Genomic DNA, 20,827 nt, shown 5'->3' on the forward strand with positions numbered 1-20,827 from the left:
TGTCACGCATCTCCTCCCCCACTCTCATGATCAGCACGCACTGGTGGGCACCTTCTAACTGGGTCCTAACTGACAAATTAGGGGGGTCCTGCCAGGTGGCGGGCAGCTGTGCTGAGCCCCCTAGTCAGAGGTCTCAGGTTAGGAGGGGGAAACCTGGACCCTGGACTTTGCTCCTGGGGAGGGGGAAGGAGCCTCTGCCCCTCATTCCTCTGGAAGGAAAAGGCCCTTCTGCCCTGGGCTGCTGTGTGCCTGGGGCTGCACTGGTGGTGGCAGTGGGAGAGTGAGGGAGGAGTCAGGGAACATAAAAAGCTCCCAGGTGGGGCCAGTCATCTCAGCAGCCTAGTCTCAAATGCATTGGTCCTCTCTCATTTTTATTTGAAACAAGTGTTGAATGAGGCATACTTTGAAAATGCCAGGTTGTTCTAGTGTTAGTCTGGAAAGGAATTTGGGACCAAAGACAGTACTGCGAGGCTTATCAAAAGAATAGAACCTAAGGGGGAGGGTGAAACTCAGGGGGAACAGAGGTGTGGCCACTGAGCTGGCTGTCTTCTGCCATCAAGAGATGACCTGTGGCTGGGTGCTGTGGCTCACTCCTGTAATCCCAGCACTTTGAGAGGCTGAGGTGGGTGGATCATCTGAGGTCAGGTCTTTGAGACCAGCCTGGCCAACATGGTGAAACCCCATCTGTGCTAAAAATATAAAAATTAGTCGGGTATGGTGGCAGGCACCTGTAATCCCAGCTACCCCGGAGGCTGAGGCAGGAGAATCGTTGGAACCTGGGAGGCAGAGGTTGCAGTGAGCCGAGATCACGCCACTGCACTCCAGCCTGGGTAACAGAGTGAAACTCCGTCTCAAAAAAAAAAAAAAAAAAATGACCTGTGTCCACGTGTGGTGGGCACCAGACATCATCAAAGCAGAGGCTGCCATTTCCTGACAGAGGTGTGTGTCTAAGTGCGTTTGGAGCAAACATTGTCAGCAGCCGGTGTGATAATGACCCAGCAGGGGCTGCCCCTCAAAGGCATGGGTAGCTTGCCTTCTTCCTGTGACAGCTGTGAGCCAGGAGGCGGGGGCAGCAGTAAACCTTCCCAAACCATCAAGGCTTGTCCTAGGACAGTTTTGGCAAAGTTTGCCTGGTACCACCCAGCTCCACACCCAAGGAGAAAGGTCAGGGTGTGTGCACATAAGGGCACACGGGGAAGATCCATGGATGATGCCATTTAAAACTTTCACATAAATCCCCATTAACAATCTGACTTATCTTTTAGAAAGTTATTATTGAAGGGAAAATATGACAATAATATTAAAAATAACCTGAGGACCAGCTCACCCTGACCTTGCATCCCCGCAATGCTGTGGCCTGTGTTTCTGTCTCCTCCTCTGGTTCGTGGCTTTTCTCAGACTTCATGTTGCATGAGGGCCACGTGCTGTACAGACCACATTGCAGCTGGTTCTCATGGCACCGAAACTAAAATTGCAATACCTTCTCCACTCCTCCACAGCCTTAGTAAGTACAGAAACTCTACACAGAATCCCACGTTATATGGTATAATTATTTCCCTGTTATTTAACTACTTCCCTGGGAAAGTCCCTTGCTTTCCTAAACGACTATGCAGTGGGCATCTGACACATCCAGCTTTCTGCTGAGGATGAGCTGCTTCCTGCAGCATGAGACTGAAAATGGGGTAACAGGCACGAACACTTCATGCCTTTTATTTTATTATTTTTTAATGTTGCTCATTTCCAGCTTAGATATCATTAGAAAAAAAGGCACAACACCATCTCTGGTTCACATAAAATAACATAGCCTTTGCTAAAAACTCCGTATTGACTAACAAGTCCTCTAGGAACTAGTCCTTGACTAACAAATCCTTTTAGATAAATTTGGCACTGTCTTTCAAAGGCCTGGGGCACAATCCCCAGCAATGCTGGCTTATGTTACGTTGCCCAAGACAAGAACCAGCCCAGCTCTGCCCGCATCTAGCAGCTCAGGGAACATGATCTCCTCAGACAGTTTCTACTGTTCACCAAGAATCACAGATCTGTACTGGCACCTGCCTGCAGGACCGTGAAGGTGGCAGGGCTTGCCTGAGGCTTCCCCAGCCTGTTCTTCTGCTCCATCTAGGGCCTTCCAGTCCTCAGGGCTCACTCCTTCTCCCCAACCCTAGGTTCCTCATCCTACTCCCTCCACCACCAGTCTCTGACCCTCATGGGGTGAGGAAAGAATCTGATCCCTGTCTTTATGTCCCCTTCTGTCTTTAGTGCTGAGCCTCACTCTCCTTAGCACCTCAGGCCACACCCCCTTTCCCCATTGCTAATCCAGAAGACTTGAGCCCACCATTCACCTCGCCTTGATGGGCCAAGCGTTCTTTGAAAAGCATTTGTCCTTCTGTTACTTCAACTAGTTATCTCTACTAGTTATCTCTACTAGCTTAATGAAAGGCATTGGCCTCAGTTAAGGAAAGGTCAAGCATCAGCAACCTGTGCTCCAGCCCTACTTTCAAAGCATCCTTTGAGCAGCCCCTGTACTCCCCACCCTGTTGGTCCTGCTGTGAGACCTGGATCTCTTTCACCCCATCTCAAGGCAGCCCTTTGACTGGCACTCCCTTTCCAACCAGGAGCTATGAGCTGCTCCTGCAGCTACTCAGAGGTGAGTGAGGCCCAAAGCCACCTCCAAGACTCCCAGGCCACTGAGAGAGACAGAGGCGCAGACAGCGCAGGCCCTGATGCCTGTTCTGAAACACACCTGAGACACCTCAATCCTCCAGCCTGCCCTTTGTGGCCCAAGAGGACATGCCCCAAGTCCTTAGCTAGTCCTCTGCCTGCCAGCTCTCCTCTTGCCACTTGTGGCAGGCGATGATGCTGAGGTCCCTGGCACTATGGCTGGCAGTACATGAGTCAGGAGCCATGTGGGGACATTCCTTGTTTGGCTGCCTGTTGCTTCTAAAGGAACCCAGGCAGGTGGGAAGCACCACAGCAGCCCAGCCCCATTGGCATCCATCCACCAGGCTTGGGAGGCTCTCTGGGGTAATTGGCCTTCTGTGCTGCTGTGTCCCTAGAGAGGGCCGGAGATGGCACATCATGTGTTCACAGCCAATATTTCATGGCTGATGAGGGGACAAACGCATGAACATTACGAAAGATGGAATGCAGAAGGTGAAATCTGTTCTGGAGCAGAGGGGCTTCTAAATGCGAAGCACAGGCATTAGGCCTCAGCATACCAGCCCCAGGAAGCAGGAGTGGCCATGTGGGGACAGCCCCGGGCAGCCACCGGGAAAGCACACACAAGTTGGCCGGGTGTGAGTGTGGGAGCAGCCTCAGGGCCCCCGGTGTGCAGAGCCCCCAGGGCACCTCTCAGCCCAGCTTTGCTCTTTCTATCCCTTGGGTGCAGGCACAAGTGTCACTGCCTCTCACTGAACCCTCTCCATCTGCCACAACCTAGGGATATCCCTGGCCGTATTTCCCGGCATCTTCTCTTTGCCGCTATTTTAGCTACAATGCAGTGACCTCGTTCTCTCTCTGTGCTCACATGCACCTCTCAGGCTCCTCTATGATTCCCACCTTGAATGTGAATTCCAGGCAAATGTCCCCAGAGCATTTGCTTTGCTGGGCTCAGCAGGGAATGGGAAGGAATATCATAGACATTCTCATTTTGTTCAAAGAGGCTGGAAACCCAAACCTAAGGCTGTCACAGCCATCAGTCTGGGGAGAAGATCCCTGGATGGTGGGCTGCCTACTGGGCCAGTGAGGAAGTGTGGGGTGAAAAGGATGAGCAGGCCCTGGTAGTTCTATCCCCCGTCAGTGGACGAGGGCACGAGGACGGAGTGTTAGGCCCAGGAGGAGGCTGTTCAGGACACAAGGTGTGGCAAGAGAGCTCTGTGTTCTTTCTGATGGTGAATGGCACACTGAAGATGTAAGACAGCACCATTTGCCTCCAGTTTGCACGGTCCTGGGTAAAGTGGGTATCATTATGCCTGTTTCATAGGGGAGGATACAGAGGTTCAGAAAAGTTTGCTGAACCTATTGAAAGACAGGACCACAGACCTAGGTCACAAGCTACTGAGCCATGCAGCTCTGCATGCTATTTGGATGAGGAAACTGCATTTTCTGGAAGATGTTGATGGCTTATCAAAAATGGGACAAAATACAGGTTTAAAAATGATCAATTGTGGAGGAAAAAGTACCAGGAAATAGCTCATTTGATGTCCGGGAAGCATCAAATATGAATTGACTTCTACATAAAGAATCCTTTCAGATGACCCATGAATGAGGGTCAAATGGGTTTTACTCCTGATTTATTTAAGTACATCCATCAACAATCTTCCACAAAATTTGGGCTGGCCGCGCCATGCCAAGCCAGGTGCTGGGCTTGGGGCTGGGACTAAAAAGGCAAATGAGACAGAGTCCCTTTCCTCTAGGAACTTAGTCTGGCAGGAGGTGAGGCTGGGTACACAGGGGTCACAACCGTCTACTGCAGGCACCCAGGAGCATATTGGGGGAGGGGACAGTGCATCGAATTCAGTCTCTGGAGAGAACATGACAACATTTGGAGCCACATTTGAGTGAGCATTCAATTAGATGGTGTGCATTTTCACTCCAGGACCACAGAAATTAAGTTTACCTTGGTATTCTTCCAAATGTTAGACTGAAATCACATTTTAATTTGTAGGAGGTTGACTGGTCGAGGAATGATTTTGGAACACAGCACTCGTGCTGAACCATGGCAGGGAAGCGTTGTTTTACTGACTGTTAGTTAGATACTCAGTCAACTAGTGGTGGGATAAAGGGTTCTTCTTTTAGATTTCCCAAAAGACAAGTTAGTTTAGTTCTTGAGCAGCCCAACAGCTTGCAAACAGTGCTGACCAGCAGACAACTGTGTGTGCAGGTTCGGCTCAGGCTCTGCTGCATGCTGGCTTGGTAACATTGGGCAAGTCACTCTCCATACCTGCTTTTGCTCCAAGAAAATGGGTATCCGAACCCTTGTTTACAGTGCTGCTAGGAAGCTCAAAGGAGATAATGTGTCAACACACCAGGCAGGGCCTAGCGTACAACTGGGGGGAACCACACTGAATGCCTGAGTCAGAGGTTGGGTCCCTGTTTCCCTTTTGACTTGAGAAGCTCCTGCAGAACTCTGGCTCTGGGCCCTTGAGCTGCTTCTCTTGTGTTCAGAAGCAGTTGCCATCCGTTCATTCCACCCACACTTTATTTTATTTATTTATTTATTTTGAGATGAAGTCTTACTCTATTGCCCAGGCTGGAGTGCAATAGTGCCATCTTGGCTCACTGCAACCTCCGCCTCCTGGGTCCTGCCTCAGCTTCCCAAGTAGATGGGATTACAGGCATGTGCCACCATACCAGGCTAATTTTTGTATTTTTAGTAGAGAGAGGGTTTCTTCATGTTGGTCAGGCTGGTCTCAAACTCCTGACCTCAGGTGATCCACCTGCCTTGGCCTTCCAAAGTGCTGGGGTTACAAGTGTGAGCCACCGCATCCGGCCTTCACCCACACTTTAAAAAACACCTGCAAGCCCTCCTACCGGGGAGCAGTGCGGGACTCAGGACTCCGGTTAAGCAGTCCCACCTGGCAGATGGCCCAGCTGTGCTAGAGTGTCGCGCCTGGCTGCATTGTGTCACCCAGGCCCAGTAGGGAGCTGGCTCAGCTCTCCTCAGTGTCTCCTTTATAGCTGAAATAGAATATGACTGTTAAGATGACCACGCAGTGCTGCTATGCTCACTTCCCAGCAGTCTCCTCGTCCCAGTCCTTCCTTGCTCACTTCACCACATCTCCATCCCTCAAGTGTGGGGGCCAGTCAACTGACTGGGTCTGGGAAAACCAGTGGAAGGACAGGGAAAGCTTCTGGAGCACTAGCACGGAGACACACATTGTGTCTTCTGATGAGGGGTCTTGGGGTCACTCCATGGTGATGAGTGGGACCAAGAGGGAACTAGTATTGCTCTAGAAAACAATGCCAGAACATCCGGGGCAGAAGTGGCAGACAAGAGCAGGTTCTGGCTCCCTCCGTCCTCATAGGCAAGGACATCAATGAAAATTACCCCCTTATCCCCACTGGATGGTGAGCTCACTGGGGGGCAGGGCCATGTCTTCCCTGTTTGCTCACCACGGAACCCTAGGGGACAGCCCAGGGTCTGGCCCTGCTGTGCACGCTGCAAACATCTGTTGAGTGAAAACAATGAACATCGCTGGCTCCCAGGTCAACAGTCCCCGTCTGTGTTCTTTTCTCTTGGAGATTTGCAAAGAAAGCCTCTGCCCACATCACTGAGGGCCCTGCCATCCAAGACAGGCCATGGCAATGGGAGCAGGGTGGCCACCAGGGAATCGGCTACCTCCAAGAGAAATAGGCGAGCCGGTGAGCCAAAAAGGAAGCCAGCTTTTAATACCTTCCTCACTGATGGTCCGTTTCCTGTTTCATTTCAGCACTGGCAGATACCACTGGGCCGAAGATTTCGCTCTTTGAAAATGTGGTTTGTATTTAGGATGTATGGAGTCAAAGGACTGCAGGCTTATATCCGCAAGGTGACTTTGTTTTTATTATTTATCACGGTAAAATTGCAGAGGTCTTTCGGGACTTTAGAAATAAATTCAATTTTTTTTTTCTTTTTTTTTTTTGAGACAGAGTTTCACTCTTGTCCCCCAGGCTGGAGTGCAATGGCACAATCTCAGCTCACTGTAACCTCTGCCTCCTGGGTTCAAGCGAATCTCCTGCCTTAGCCTCCTGAGTAGCTAGGATTACAGGCATGCGCCATCATGCCCAGCTAAGTTTTGTATTTTAAGTAGAGATTGGGTTTCACCATGTTGGTCAGGCTGATCTCAAACTCCTGGCTTCAGGTGATCCAACCACCTCAGCCTCTCAAAGTGCTGGGATTACAGGTGTGAGCCACTGCACCTGGCCTTCAAATGTCTTAATAAGCAAATACACGGGCAAGAGAACCAGACTGTAGTTTGGGTTGTTGAGATGAGGGTATTTATAAGATCTGTTAAGTCACTTTCGTTAAGATTGCAGGTCATCAGGTCCAGGAAGATGGTCACAGTAGAAACATCACATAGGTTGTGCTTTAGCCACATCTAGCCAAGAATGAAGTTCATTGAGCAATGGCAATCATGAGAACACAATGAATGTGTTTTTCTCCCCCAAAATTGCCAGAATAAGATAGATATTCCCTAGTCCAGTGGTTTTCAGACACGCTTCCAGACCAGCAGTGCCGGCCTGCAGTGGGGCCCAGCGACCTCTGTTTTAACAAGCAAACCAGACACCTTCTCTATGCACTAAAATTTGAGAACTACTCATCAGCTCCAAGCCCCACTCCCCCGCTTTTTTAAAAAAAATAACAATTGGCTGGGCGCGGTGGCTCACGCATGTAATCCCAGCACTTTGGGAGGCCGAGGTGGGCGGATCATGAAGTCAGGAGTTCAAGACCAGTCTGGCCAACATAGTGAAACCTTGTCTCTACTAAAAAAAAAAAATACAAAAAATTAGCCACGCATGGTGGCAGGCACCTGTAATCCCAGCTACTCGGGAGGCTGAGGCAGGAGAATCACTTGAACCCGGGAGGCAGAGGTTGCCATGAGCAGAGATTGTGCCACTACACTAAAGCCTGGGTGACAGAGCAAGACTCCGTCTCAAAAAAAAAAAAAAAAAAATGAGGAAACTGAGTCCTGAATATGAGCCTGGACCTGCCTAGAGCCACCCGTTTAGCCAGCTGCAGAAGGCCTGCTGCTGTTCTGCTGGCTCCCTCTGATCCTGGTGTCCTTCCTAAGCTGTGGCCTCATCTTGATGGACAGAGGTCCCCGGGCTTCATGGGAACAAGCACACTTGTGATATTCAGCCTTAGTGATGGTAACAGCCCTCCATTTTAAGTCCTGTTGCCGCTTCACAACCAGCTGTGCAGGAGCAGGTGTCCCCAGCCGCCTCCTCTGTGGCACAGCGTATAAAAACACATCCATTTGCAAGCTTCATAGAATGCCCAGGATGTGCCATGCATGAACTGCCTACTCCCAAAGCTTCGGTGAGGACAGTTCCAGGAGCTGCCGAGCACTACCAGGACCTGTTTGGGGGCAAGAACTGGGAAAGGAGTATGTATATGAATTCACGGGTAGGAAATTCCCCTCTCCCCATTTGAGACGAATTCAGCTTTTTTGGGGAAAGAAAGCCAAAAAATAAGGGATTTATCTCTCCACAATGATGACATCTTTAAGCTCAAGGACAACTAGTTATGATCATGCTGGCTCCTGTTTAAAACACACCCCACTTCTTTCTTAAAGGGGACCCAATCCTGCCTTAGGAGCAGAGTCCAGTGATGCTCAAAGCCTGTCTCCTTGGGCGGGAACCGGCTTTCGGGATCGCCCATGAGGCCGAGGTCTTTGGCGCTCTCTGGTGGCATGACGAGGAACCGCTCGTATGACAGGTGTTTTTTTCCCAGCCACCTCCTGCCCGCGAGGCGCCGCGTTTACGCAGGTCCTCCCCAGCATTTGCAACATGGGGCCCCTGCTGTATGTGCGGGCTTAGAATGAGCAAGCCACGGGCCTACGCCACAGAGGGCTCCTTCTCCTAGGATCATATGCTATCTGAATAGCTTCTGAGTTCTATAACTATCTGGAAGTGAAATAAGGTCAGTGTATTCAATGAGAGGAAGGCCGTTTCTGAATGTGACAGAGCAGACAGGATGCCCAGCTCTAGGTGGCAAACGCCGAAGAGGAGCAACAGCTGTGGCAGCCACAGAGCTGCAGCTCCATCAGGCTGCCTTAGAATCCCAGCTCAGCCAAGGCCTCCGGGTGCACCTTGGGCATGTCACTCACCCTCTCCCAGCCTGTTTTCTTATCACCAAAATGGGGATAATCACGATATCCTCTGTGTTGTGGGCTGTCCTGAGGATGCCCCAGTGGTGAGCGCTGGCACCGCAAGCACAGAGGAGCAACTCGATGGGCATTAGCCATTGTCTCTTCCAGAATGATCAAATACCTCCTCACGGTGTTTATTCTAACATGATAAAAGACAGTTTGGGTTGGATAAGAATAGTCCCATGAACAGAGAAAATGATGATTGGTGTTCTGAAGGCACTAGACCTGTGCTAATGTAGGGAATGAGTTTCTTAGCCTGCCTGGAAACAGCTGGTCAGTGAACGGTACAAGCACTTGAGGAAAATTGCCAAGAGCGTCTAAATGAATTATACATGGGCAGTCTAATAAGGTTTTCTAGGTAGTTAAGTTCTGAATGAAACGGCCATGAGAAAAACAGATTTTCCCTTTCCTCTTTGAAGCATGTCCAGCTGTCCCATGAGTTTGAGTCACTGGTGCGCCAGGATCCCCGCTTTGAAATCTGTGTGGAAGTCATTCTGGGGCTTGTCTGCTTTCGGCTAAAGGTTTGTCTACATCTATTCCATTCTTCATTTTCTGTGAATGTGACAGAGGGGAAAGTGTTGTTCATTACCTCCATGCTCAAAAACCGAAACTGGCTCTCCAGAGATGGCAGAGCAAAGCCTGCATTCTTCGGCCCACCGGCCTGCCCTGCCCCGCCCTGCCCCATGCTGCACAGCCTTGCTTCCACACACGGCGGCTGTTCCCGCTTCCTCAAGCCTGCCCTGAGACTTCTCACTTACATAGCTTATTGGCTCCAGAATCCTTACCATTTTTCCTTCCTCAAGGCTCCATCCCACACCTCTGCCACTGGCCCTCCTTGGAGGACAGTGGCCTGTCCATAGCCTCACTAATCTGAGCGTCTTCTGTGGATCAACAGCATCAGCATCATCAGCATTGTCTGGGAGCTCCTTAGAAAAGCCAGTCTTGGGCCCCACCCTAGAGCTGCTGGCTGCGCACCTTTACAAGATGCCTACACAGGAATCTGTTTGACACTGTGTTGTGGCATGCTGTTATTTTGCTGCCTGATGCTGTGCGTTCACCAGGTGAGGGCAGGCTGGCCCACACAGGTTGGGGCATAAGCCATCTCTACTGAGAATCATGATACAGTTCTCAAAAAGGCTCTAAGATGCACTGCACACATGCCCCTTGGTAATCTCCCTTGTATACACAGAGCCAGGTGAGACCTAATGCTCTGTTTGGTTTATGAGGTTTTTTTTTTTTTTTTTTTTTTTTTTGGAGACAGAGTCTTGCACTCTGTCGCCTAGGCTGGAGTGCAGTGGTGTAATATCGGCTCACTGCAACCTCCGCCTCCTGGGTTCAAGTGATTCTCCTGCTTCAGTCTCTTGAGTAGCTGGGATTACAGGTGTGTGCCACCACGCCCAGCTAATTTTTGTATTTTTAGAGATGGGGTTTCACCATGTTGGTCAGGCTGGTCTCGAACTTCTGACCTCGTTATCTGCCTGCCTCGGCCTCTCAAAGTGCTGGGATTACAGGCGTGAGCCACTGCGCCCAGCTGAGGTAGCTTTTAAATCACAATCATTTCAAGCCTTTCCAGGAGGCTTTCTTGTTCAAATTAAAGACAGCACTCAGGAGAAGGAGCAGGCTGGGGTCAGTGTCACTGTCAAGGGGCTGCCAGTCAGAGTGTGGCACTGCCACTCCACCTACCATGTCCTTTTGCCTCACCTGACTCTTGGAGCTCTGAGGCGAGGAGGAGCTGCAGCTGTGGGAAAGCCTGCAGGTAGCAGAGCAGGGAGGAAACTTGAGCCCTTGGAAAAGCACAAAGTGATGAGACCTGGGAGGTGCACAGAGGACCGAGAGGGCAAGACACGCTCTGGGTGTTTGTGGGAGAAATCTCAGTCCATCCATGTCCAGGATGTGTCCAGTCAACCAATCTTAGTGTTGGCATCGTGCTTATTAGACTCATCTGCTGTCAAGCAGTTGTTTTCATTCTTGTTTTTGCTGACAGTTTTCTTCTAGGACTTTTATATTCTATTTTTTTAATAGTTCTATTGAGATATAATTCACTTTGTTCATTTAAAGCTTACATTTGGGCTGGGCGTGGTGGCTCACGCCTGTAATCCCAGCACTTTGGGAGGCCAAGGAGGCCAGATCACTTGAGGTCAGGAGTTTGAGAACAGCCTGACCAACATGTTGAAACCTCCTCTCTACTACAAATATAAAAATTAGTCAGGAGTCGTGGCACATGCTTGTAATCCCAGCTACTCGGGAGGCTGAGGCAGGAGAATCACTTGAACCTGGGAGGCGGAGGTTGCAGTGAGCCGAGATTGTGCTACTGCGCTCCAGCCTGGGTGACAGAGCAAGACACCATCTCAAAAAAAAAAAAGGCTACGTTTGAATATTTTTAGTATGTCTACAGAATTGTGCAGCCATCACCACAATCTAATTCTAGAACATTTTCATCCCCCTAAAAGAAACCCCACACCCAGTCACACCACATTCCCCGTCCTCAGGGCTACTAATCTGTTTTCTGTCTTTGTACGTTTGTCTATTCTGGACATTTGTATAAATGAAATCATACAACATATTGCCTTTTATGACTGTCTTCTTTCACTTAGCATAATGTCGTCAAGGTTATGGCTTTTATTTTATTTGCATAATTTACAGATGCCACCAAACCCATCTGTGTACTGGTTTCTGTCCATTCTTCTCTCATGCCATATAGTGAGTCCTCTCGTGCCGGAAGTCCAGGGCATTTTTCAGCTGACAAATGTTTCCTTTTGTAAAACTTTGCTTGTGCCTCCCGTCTGCAAATCCAGTTTCTGGAGGAAGCACATTAGTCAAACACTGTGGCTCACTTTTCTGTCTCCATATCTGCCATCTTGGCCTCACTCTCTCCTGGTCTAATCCTCTCTAATCTGAATTTCAGGTCCTCTCATGCTGAATGCTTCAGTGTGTCATGTGGCTCTTTACTAAAGCAGATGTGATGTTGCTATGGCATCATGGTCCCTCTCCCTCCATCCTCATTGCGGCCAGAACTTGCTTGGTCTCCATCTGTGTGCACTCAGCCTACTTTGTTCATTGTCATTGTCCCACCTCTGCTAGACTTCTTGCCTCTACTTCATGGAAGTACTGCCCTATCCAGTCTGTTTGAAAATGGCAAGCACATTTTTCCTAAATAATTTGCTTCCATTTTCTGTGCTCTATACTTTGCAGATGTTTGCTCTCATACTGAGTCTTTTTGGTAAAATTCCATTCCCTTGGTATGATAATTTCTTTTTTTCTCTATCCTCATCCTTGAATCCTCATCCAGATTCGCCGAGCCCTGGTGTTCACCCACGGTTTCCAAATTTCCTCTGGCCCATCACTGTCTACCTGGGCACAACAGGAGCAGGGCGCTCAGGCCCATAGCTAGAGGCCAGGGGATTTGCGCAGCTCTATGGCCAGGTGCCAGCATCCAGCAGGTGCTTGTCTGAGGTGGTTCCATGCGGTGGATAGAACTCTCTCCTTCCCACTCATCCTCCCTGCTTCTCCACTCTGAAGACAGGGCCATGAAGTGCAGTCCTGTGAGGTTTGGGTGACTAGGATGCAGTGTCCCACATTCAGTTTCTTCTATTTAAGACTCCATGGCTTGGAAGACATGGAGTCACTGCCTGCAAACAGAAGGACAGAGGAGCAAAGGGAGGTGGAGGTGAAGTGTCAGGAGACCAGCTGCTGTGGGAGCAGGGCCCAGGCAGGACAGCAAGGGCTTCCCATTGGCTTATTGATACCAGGCTTCCATCTCTAGTGTAGTGGGAGGCGGGGGGCCTCTGCCCCTACCCCAGGCTGGTGGGCCGTGCTCGTCTGGAGAGGCACCAGTGGTTGCTCGGTCCTGTGGTTCATGGATATTCTTCTCAGATTCTAGCACTAGCTTGACCATTATGCTTCATTTTCTAGGTTGTTGAGACTCTTCTATGTTTCCATGAGAATTTAGAGACTCTTCCCCTGGTGCCATCAGAAATCCCAATTCTGTTTAGGCTCATATATTTGTAGATTACATATCCAGGGATCCTTATTTTCCTTAAAAAAACTTAGACCATGGAAGGGTCATCTTTTGATGGCACATCAGAATATAGAGAAATTGTCTGTGGGGAGAAGATGCATGCAGTCTTTTAGGGTGCATTACTATTATTTTGTTGAATTTTGTAACATCGTAAACACAAGGGGGATGGTTAGTCGGCTTCTTCCTGATGTACGGTAGGGTTGCCAAGCACTGGCTTTCCTACATGACCAGTTGATTTTTGAGTCCTCAGAGACCTGAGCACAGTTCCTCTCTTTCAATCCCTCCAGGGTTCCAACAAAGTGAATGAAGCTCTTCTGCAAAGAATAAACAGTGCCAAAAAAATCCACTTGGTTCCATGTCACCTCAGGGACAAGTTTGTCCTGCGCTTTGCCATCTGCTCTCGCACCGTGGAATCTGCCCACGTGCAGCGGGCCTGGGAACACATCAAAGAGCTGGCGGCCGACGTGCTGCAAGCAGAGAGGGAGTAGGAGTGAAGCCAGCTGCAGGTAGGCTGCCCTGGGCTCATTTTCTGCCTGTCTCCTTGTCCCGTGGCAAGAGTGTCCTCCTGGAGTCCAGACCCAGCTACAGGCCCAGCTCGGCCACTCAATGCTGCCAGAGTGCATTTCCCTCACCTTAAAATAAGCAAGAGAAGGCCGGGTGCGGTGGCTCACGCCTGTAATCCCAGCACTTTGGGAGGCCAGCGTGGGCAGCTCATGAGGTCAAGAGATTGAGACCATCCCGGCCAATGTGGTGAAACCCCGTCTCTACTAAAAATACAAAAATTAGTGGGCGTGGTGGCATGCACCTGTAATCCCAGCTATTCCAGAGGCTGAGTCAGGAGAATCGCATGAACCTGGGAGGCGGAGGTTGCAGTGAGCCGAGATCGCGCCACTGCATTCCAGCCTGGCAACAATGTGGGACTCCGTCTCAAAAAAAAAAAAAAAAAAAAAAAAAAGGAAGAAGAGAAAACCATGTTAATTCTGGAGAAGTAGAAGGAATGATACATTGTAATAATTCTTTTAAAACTTAGATTTTTACTTTTTATTCTCTTACATCAATCTCTATAATACTTCAGGTTTCTTCAAACAGCATTTGTTGAGATAACTTACTATCATAACAAGCTCATGTAAGAAACTGGTGACCTTTAGAGAACCAATAAAAACAATAAAAAGGGAATTTATTATGACTCACGACTTGCCGTCCAAATTCTTGATGGTTTGAAGAAAGGATATGTTTCAACTACCGGGCTTCTTGCAGTTGTGAGGGGTTTACCCCTCACAGTTAAACCCTGGAGACAGCATGCAGTTAATTTGTAAAAACAAAGCACACATTTTAAATAAATGCGGTGTTGGCAACATGGAGGGTATTTAAAATTATGTTTGTGGGAACCCAGACAACCTTAGAAAGCCTCTTCATTAGGTTATCTTAAGAATGTCATCCTGTTGGGGTATGTCTACCTTTTTCTGTTTCTTTTTGTTTTGTTTTTTTTTGTCTTTTTGTCCCATTTGGTGGAAGAATCTGTGATCCCTCCTTAGGGTCTGCTTCTCTTTCTCCCTCTCCCTCTCCCTTTCGCAATGGCTCATTCATTATAACCTGTGGGGGATTTAGAATCTGTGGATCATGTAATGCATTTCCTGATTGCCTACAATTTTATCTTCTTTGCTGTTGATTTTAATTGTGAATATCTGAAAAAGTATAGTGTTCAACAAGTCAAAAGTTGAAAATCATTTTTGGTATATGTGATAGACCTGTCCATGGCTCCTGAAAGTTGAAGTCAAAGAGCTACCTTCTCAGTCAAGATGTGCCCTGAGAACCAGGTCCTTTCCCTGGTGCAACCAGGGCCTTCCCCCACTCATAAGCTGAGAGAGACCTGGGGTCTGAGGAAGAACTCCTGACCCAGAGCAACTCCAAAGGGGTATCTCAAGCATCTCTGGAAGGTAGTGGGGAGAGGCTTATATGTTGAAGTTATTCCATTGCTCTCAGCATAAGACTATGTGAGGGGAGGGAAAGTACCGCTGTAAGCTCTATACGAAACAAATCCCTATCAGGCAAACGCTCCTGACTCGCATTTCTGCAACCCCATGTTTGCATCTATCTCATAAGCATGTATCATATCAGGATCTTATTGACATACACCCAGAAGAACATATGTGGAGAGTGTAGCTCTGAAAATTTATCAGCAAAGGTGTGTTTCTGATAGGAGTCTCAGTTCCTCTGAAGTCATTATATTTGCTGTAGATTCAAAAGGTGAAAATGAAACTCAATTTTTAAAAAGATGTGATACAGTAGTAAGTCCTAATGCATGTATGTTGTTTTGGACAGATTAGAACAATAAAAATCTTAATATCTTGATTTTCCTTGTACTTATTTGAGTTTATTACACATATTCATGTGGTCATAGCTCTGAGAGAAAGTAGGAACTATTCTTATTTTACAGAGGGTAGAAAATTAGGCAGAGATTCTAGTTGACACTAATACAGTTTTCATCAGAGAAGCCAGATTGGCAATAAAAATTCCTTTATTTAAGTTCAAACTCTTTGGCATTGCACAATTGTCTCTGTTTCATTGGAGAAATTATATATTCGTTCTTTATATTCAAATAAGAAGTACATGCAATTCTTTTTCTTTTTTTTTAATGTAGCCTTATGCTCATGCTATTTTTTTTCCCTGTAGGAATCAAAGGTTGAAGAGAGATATATCTGAAAACTGGAATAAGAAGCAAATAAATATCATCCTGGCTTCATGGAACCGAGTCTGTCTGTGGCTTCCCATGTCTTTCTCCAAAGTTATCCAGAGGGTTGTGATTTTGCCTGCTTAGTGTCTCATCAACAAAGAAATATTATTTGCTATATAAAAAGTTAATCTTCATGGCCATAGCTTTTATTCATTAACTGTGATTTTTGTTGATTAAAACATTACAGATTTTCATGTTCTTGCAGCCATCAGAAGTGGCAGGAAAGCCTCACTGACATATTTTCCAGGGCATTCTATGTTCATGCAACTTGAAATTATATCTGTGGTCTTCAAATTGTCTTTTGTCATGTGGCTAAATGACTAATAAACAATTCAAGTGAAATACTAATTGTATCAGATGATCATCTTGTTCTATGTTGTATCAAATTTATTCTTGTGATACAGACATTCCCTCCAAAGTAGACAAAGATACAGCAACCTTGGGATGTTTTTAAACGGCATTCATTTATTCAGCAAATGTTCACTGAGTGCCTAGTATATGTCAGGCACTGTTCTGGATACATTAACAATACACAGTTTTTACTTGAAGATGACTTCAACTTCTGTGGAAATAAAATTAGAACCAAGAGTCAACCTGGAGCAATGAGATCGAGGTCTCTGCTGTGATGGGAAGGATTCTCTGGCTTTCTGGGCCTTGATTTTCTGGTCTGACAAGTCTATCTGTCCTGTAGTATCATGATTGATAAGCAACTGAAGAGTACTTCTGTAAACATTAATTCCAACAAGGATATGGTATTTACTCAATCTCACTTTAAGTTCCGTATCTGTATTGGGAACCACTTTGCTTTTAGAAACATGTGTTTTAATCCTAAGACTAGTTCTTGTCCTTTGAAGACTACAGAACTGTCAAAGGCACTGTCAGAAAGGGTCCTTGGGTTATTAGTAAGTATATTTGAATTTCAAAGACCTCCGATATCTATGTGAACTAAGTGAATGATACGATCTGTTACTCAAAAATCTGGAAATACGTCAGATGCCAAGTAGTTCCCCATCTAATTTAGTCAGGTCATTTGTTCTCTACTCAACAGCAAACAAGACCTGACCTCCATCATGATGTGGGGACAGAGGCTGTGTTTTTGGGGCCCACCAGGGGCCACCCTTGATAGGACCAGTGGAGTGTGGAGTACTCAGCTTGAGTTGAGCTGGGATGTCTAAATTTTACAAGATTCTTTTTCAGCCCTTGAGTTAAGATTGCTGCAAGGGCCCCAGTGTGAGCCACCAACATCATTGATACCAGCTCTCTGCTTTAGTGGGCTCATCCAGCCTCATCCACAAATATACTTCAGAAAGATGGCTGAGACCTGATGGGAGGGAGGAGACTGGGTGGCAGGGGCCAATGGGGATGCTGTGCAGAAGCAGGGCAGGAGGCCAGCAAGTGACTGAAGATTTCCTCCCTCCGGACTGGCTGGATCCTTTTGATGGAGAGTCTAAGACATCAGCTTAGACACAGACCCAACAGAGAGAAAATCTTGTCTGATTTCTCACTCATTTCTACGTAACTCATGGCAGTTCACCCCGCCTCCTGACTTCTCCAGGTTCCTCCACAAAGTGGTTCTCAGATCTGAATCCCCTAGTCCTAGAAACAGGAAGAATAACTTCCTCCCAGCTTATTTAACAAGAACACACCCACAGCACTTGCTGTATGCCAGGCACTGTTATATGTGTTTTAAAGTATTAATTTAATACTTATTTTAAAATTCTATGATGCAGGCTCAATTATTATGCCCATTTTACAAGTGAGAAAACTGAGGTATTGCAAGGTTTAGTGATTTATCCCAAGGTCATATAATCAGTGGCCAAGCTGGGATTGGAGCCCAGGCAGTCTGGCTCTAGAATCCATGCTCTTGCCCAGTAAACTATGCTGCAAAAGATGCCATCTGCTCCCCAGGATTAACCATTTCTGAAGGTAACTGGCAGTAAAGACATTTATTGTCTTCTGGGTAAAGCCCTATCTTTGCCTACCAAGGTAAAGTCTTGGCCCCTAGACCACCCCTAGGGGGACTCTAGACCCCACATCCAATGTGGGGAAGTTTTTAAAGTTTTGGATTATTCAGACTAATCTGTGGTCAATACAGAGCATCTTTATTTAAATACATATTCAAGTTAGTGTCAAAAAGAGTGCACAAAGTGCTGCTGGCACTGGAATTAGATGTTTCCTTACTGACCTCTGGTATCTCCTGATAACAGGCCCCTCCTGCTTAGTGTTGGGAAAGTCCCAGATTGATCTAGACACAACTAACAGCTGATATGAAAGATTTGTCCTGGAATCACATGTCTCCTCTCTAAAATCCAGCAAACAGCAATACTCCCTAAACCTGGAGAATCTCATTGTTGCTGACCACATGCCCATCACCAAGGAGCCTGCAGGAAAGCCCAAGACAAAAAGGGGAGCAGGTGTCACTGGGTGGCCCTTTGTTCATCATGAGGGTGTGCCGCAGTTCAAAGAGAAACAAGAGAGGAGAAGACCCCAAGGGAGGGCAGTTCTAATATCCACTGACTCCACACTCGCACCCCTTAATTCAGAAATCCAATAGACGTGACAAATTAGAAACTGATTCTGCTGGTATACAATTCAGAAAGTCTACATTTGAGGAAAGATATGAACATTGACTAACGGCTTTTTTATCTAGGGATCATTTCATTGCTTTTCTAAATTATGTAAATATCCAAACATCAAACACTAGAATTTTTTTTTGCCTTTTCAACTGCATTTGATATCAAAATCTATTTCCTTAATACTTCTGGGTTACTTGCCATAACCTACATTTGTAATAAGTAGTAGAAAAAAATTAATAAGAAAGCACTGTTAGTGTAAGTTGCTTGCATAAACTGGATACATCTGGAGCTACCAATTTAGAGAAACTTGTGAATGGTTCCCCAGAGCAGAGATGTGCAATGGATGGTAGAGGAAAGAGGAAGAAGATAACAGAGCAGGCTGTATTACAGCAGACCTCGTGAATCCCAAAGTGCGCCAATGTGGAAGTGAGATCTAGACCCCAGCATTTATGAGATGGATGTGTCCCCAGGTGTTGTGAGAGAGGAGCCAAGTCACACAGGAAGAGTTCTAAATGGAAGGGTGTCTCACAGGACAGACTCAAAGAGGACTCAGCAGCTGTCTTCACATTTTACATTCCCTTTAATTTGAAGAGTCTCCTCTCTAGCTCCAAAGACAAAGTGAAAGAGACAGATTTTCAATACAAAAAAACCCCAGAAGTCAGCCTATCAGCAAGTGGAAAGTGTTTTCTTACAGGGCAGTGAATTCTCCATTGTAGGTGCTCAAATGGAGATAGGCAAAAACCAAGAGTTGGGACATTGGAAAGTCATTTTTCTATGAGACTGACTTTTCGGTCCATGAGATTAGACTGAAAATTAGAAAATTCTTCAGCTTCCTTGTATATCTGAGATTCCAATGTCCTGTGAAAATAAGAGAATTTGGCTGCTTTATGAAACAGCAAGGTTAAGCAGCCTAAAAACAGTAGAAAAAAACACCAACAAGGTGGGTTATTTTTTCCTTCCCAAACTCTAAGCAAGGAAACCTAAGAGGAAGAACTGGCCAGCCCAGCCATAATAACACCTGGCAACTGGGCAGTGCTTACCGTGGGCCAGGCTCCGGTCTAAACGATCTTCAGACCTCAGCTGGGTTGATTTTGAACAATTCTCAGTAGTCGCTCCTGAGCAGTGGAGCTGGGACTTGAACCTTGGAAAGCTGACTCCACAGCCCCTGCTCTTAATCACTCCACCCCCTGCCGCAGTGCTGTAAGAATGCAGGGCATTTGTTTCCTGTGGCTGCTGGAACAACTTGGTGTCTTCAAACAACATAAACGTGTTCTCTCACAGTTCTGGAGGCAGAAACTGAAATCGAGGTGTTGGCAGGGCCATGCTGTCTGCAAAGTCCAGGTGTTGGTAACCCAGACATTCCTTGGCTTGTGACAGCATCACTCCAATCTCTGCCCCCATCGTCACATGGCCTTCTTCCCTCTGCAACTCTTTTCTTCTTCTTTATAAGGACACCAATCAATCGGATGAGGGCCCACTCTAATCCAGAAGGACCTCATCTTAACTGGATTACGGCTGTAACAACCCTCTTTCCAAATAAGGCCACATTCACAGGTGCCAGGGGTTAGGACTTCAACATATCTGTTTAGGGGATGCAGTTCAACCCCTTACATACCGTACCAAACTGGAGGCACCTAGAAGTGTTGACTCCAATTGGTAGCGCAGTCCTTGAGGAAAATGATGACCCAAGCAAATGTTTCCTTCCGTCTCTGCTCTGCCCCATTTCAGGTGCTATAGAAAAATTATGGGAGGGCATGTTTTGGAGGGAGCTCCTGTACTAGGTCCCAACAGACCAAACTAAAGTGGAGTCACTCATGCTAAGTGCCTTTTAACCAAGCTGAAACTTTAAGAAAGCTGGTGGTCCCCAGATAGACCAGTTTTTCTTGAAAACAAGAGATTCACAGCAACCCATCAGAAAGAGCTCAGTCTACCTGAGTCAGAGTAATAAGGAAGTCCCATTTGCTTTAACCATGACAAGAAAAGTAGTCTGAAGTAAGCTGACACTAACCAATCAACCTTTAAAATAATACTGTTTCCTTGTTCCCACCTTACAAAACCACTGTTCTGCCATTGCCCAGTGGGAACTCTAATTCTATTTTATAGAATGGAGGCTACTGGATTCATGAATCATGAATAAAAGCCAATTTGATCTGTAAATAATTTTGTCTTTTGACACAAGGAGAACACCACCTCCCTCCTCACCAGCTGTGTTTACGACAATGATGCCAGAGGTAGCCTCTTCACATCCCTTTATGATTCACTCAGTATGGCCAATGAAAATCTTTTACTAAAATTGTGCACTTGGTTCACCCTGGGCCCACACATCTTACTCCTCTGCTGGAGGGCTAGAACACCATCCCCTCAATCCTGGTACTTTTTTCTTCCTTACCACTGAGTCAGGGAGCTGAGAGGTTTGGAAGTCAGTGGGAATCCACACAGAGAAAGAACTGGATTTAGATTGGGCTGTTTTCCCTCTGAGCTTTGTCCTGTTGGCTTCCCTATCTCCTCAACACCACCTGCCTCCCACACCCACCGACACACACATCTCCAGAATGTAACTCTCCTGGCTGACAACGAGGCACATTATTTAGTGCCGTATTATCCCCTCTGCTCAAAAACAAATGAGCTCACTGAAGTGTACACTGGC

At 47.0% G+C, this 20,827-nt stretch overlaps 1 protein-coding gene across 6 annotated transcripts in view; it reads left to right on the forward strand.

The window, feature by feature from the left end:
- Positions 1-15,946, forward strand: part of DDC (dopa decarboxylase) — a 115,898-nt gene extending 99,952 nt beyond the window's left edge. For all 6 annotated transcript variants that reach the window (XM_063667314.1, XM_054495456.2, XM_054495457.2 and 3 more), the window contains 4 exons: positions 6,432-6,530; positions 9,272-9,373; positions 13,158-13,376; positions 15,544-15,946. In XM_063667314.1, coding sequence (XP_063523384.1) covers positions 6,432-6,530; positions 9,272-9,373; positions 13,158-13,358 — 402 coding nt within the window. In that variant the 3' untranslated portion in view covers positions 13,359-13,376; positions 15,544-15,946. The remainder of the gene's footprint in view (positions 1-6,431; positions 6,531-9,271; positions 9,374-13,157; positions 13,377-15,543) is intronic.
- The last annotated feature ends 4,881 nt before the right edge of the window (positions 15,947-20,827 follow it).

This window comes from Pongo pygmaeus, chromosome 6 (genome assembly GCF_028885625.2).
Source record: "Pongo pygmaeus isolate AG05252 chromosome 6, NHGRI_mPonPyg2-v2.0_pri, whole genome shotgun sequence".
Classification (NCBI taxonomy): domain Eukaryota; kingdom Metazoa; phylum Chordata; class Mammalia; order Primates; family Hominidae; genus Pongo; species Pongo pygmaeus.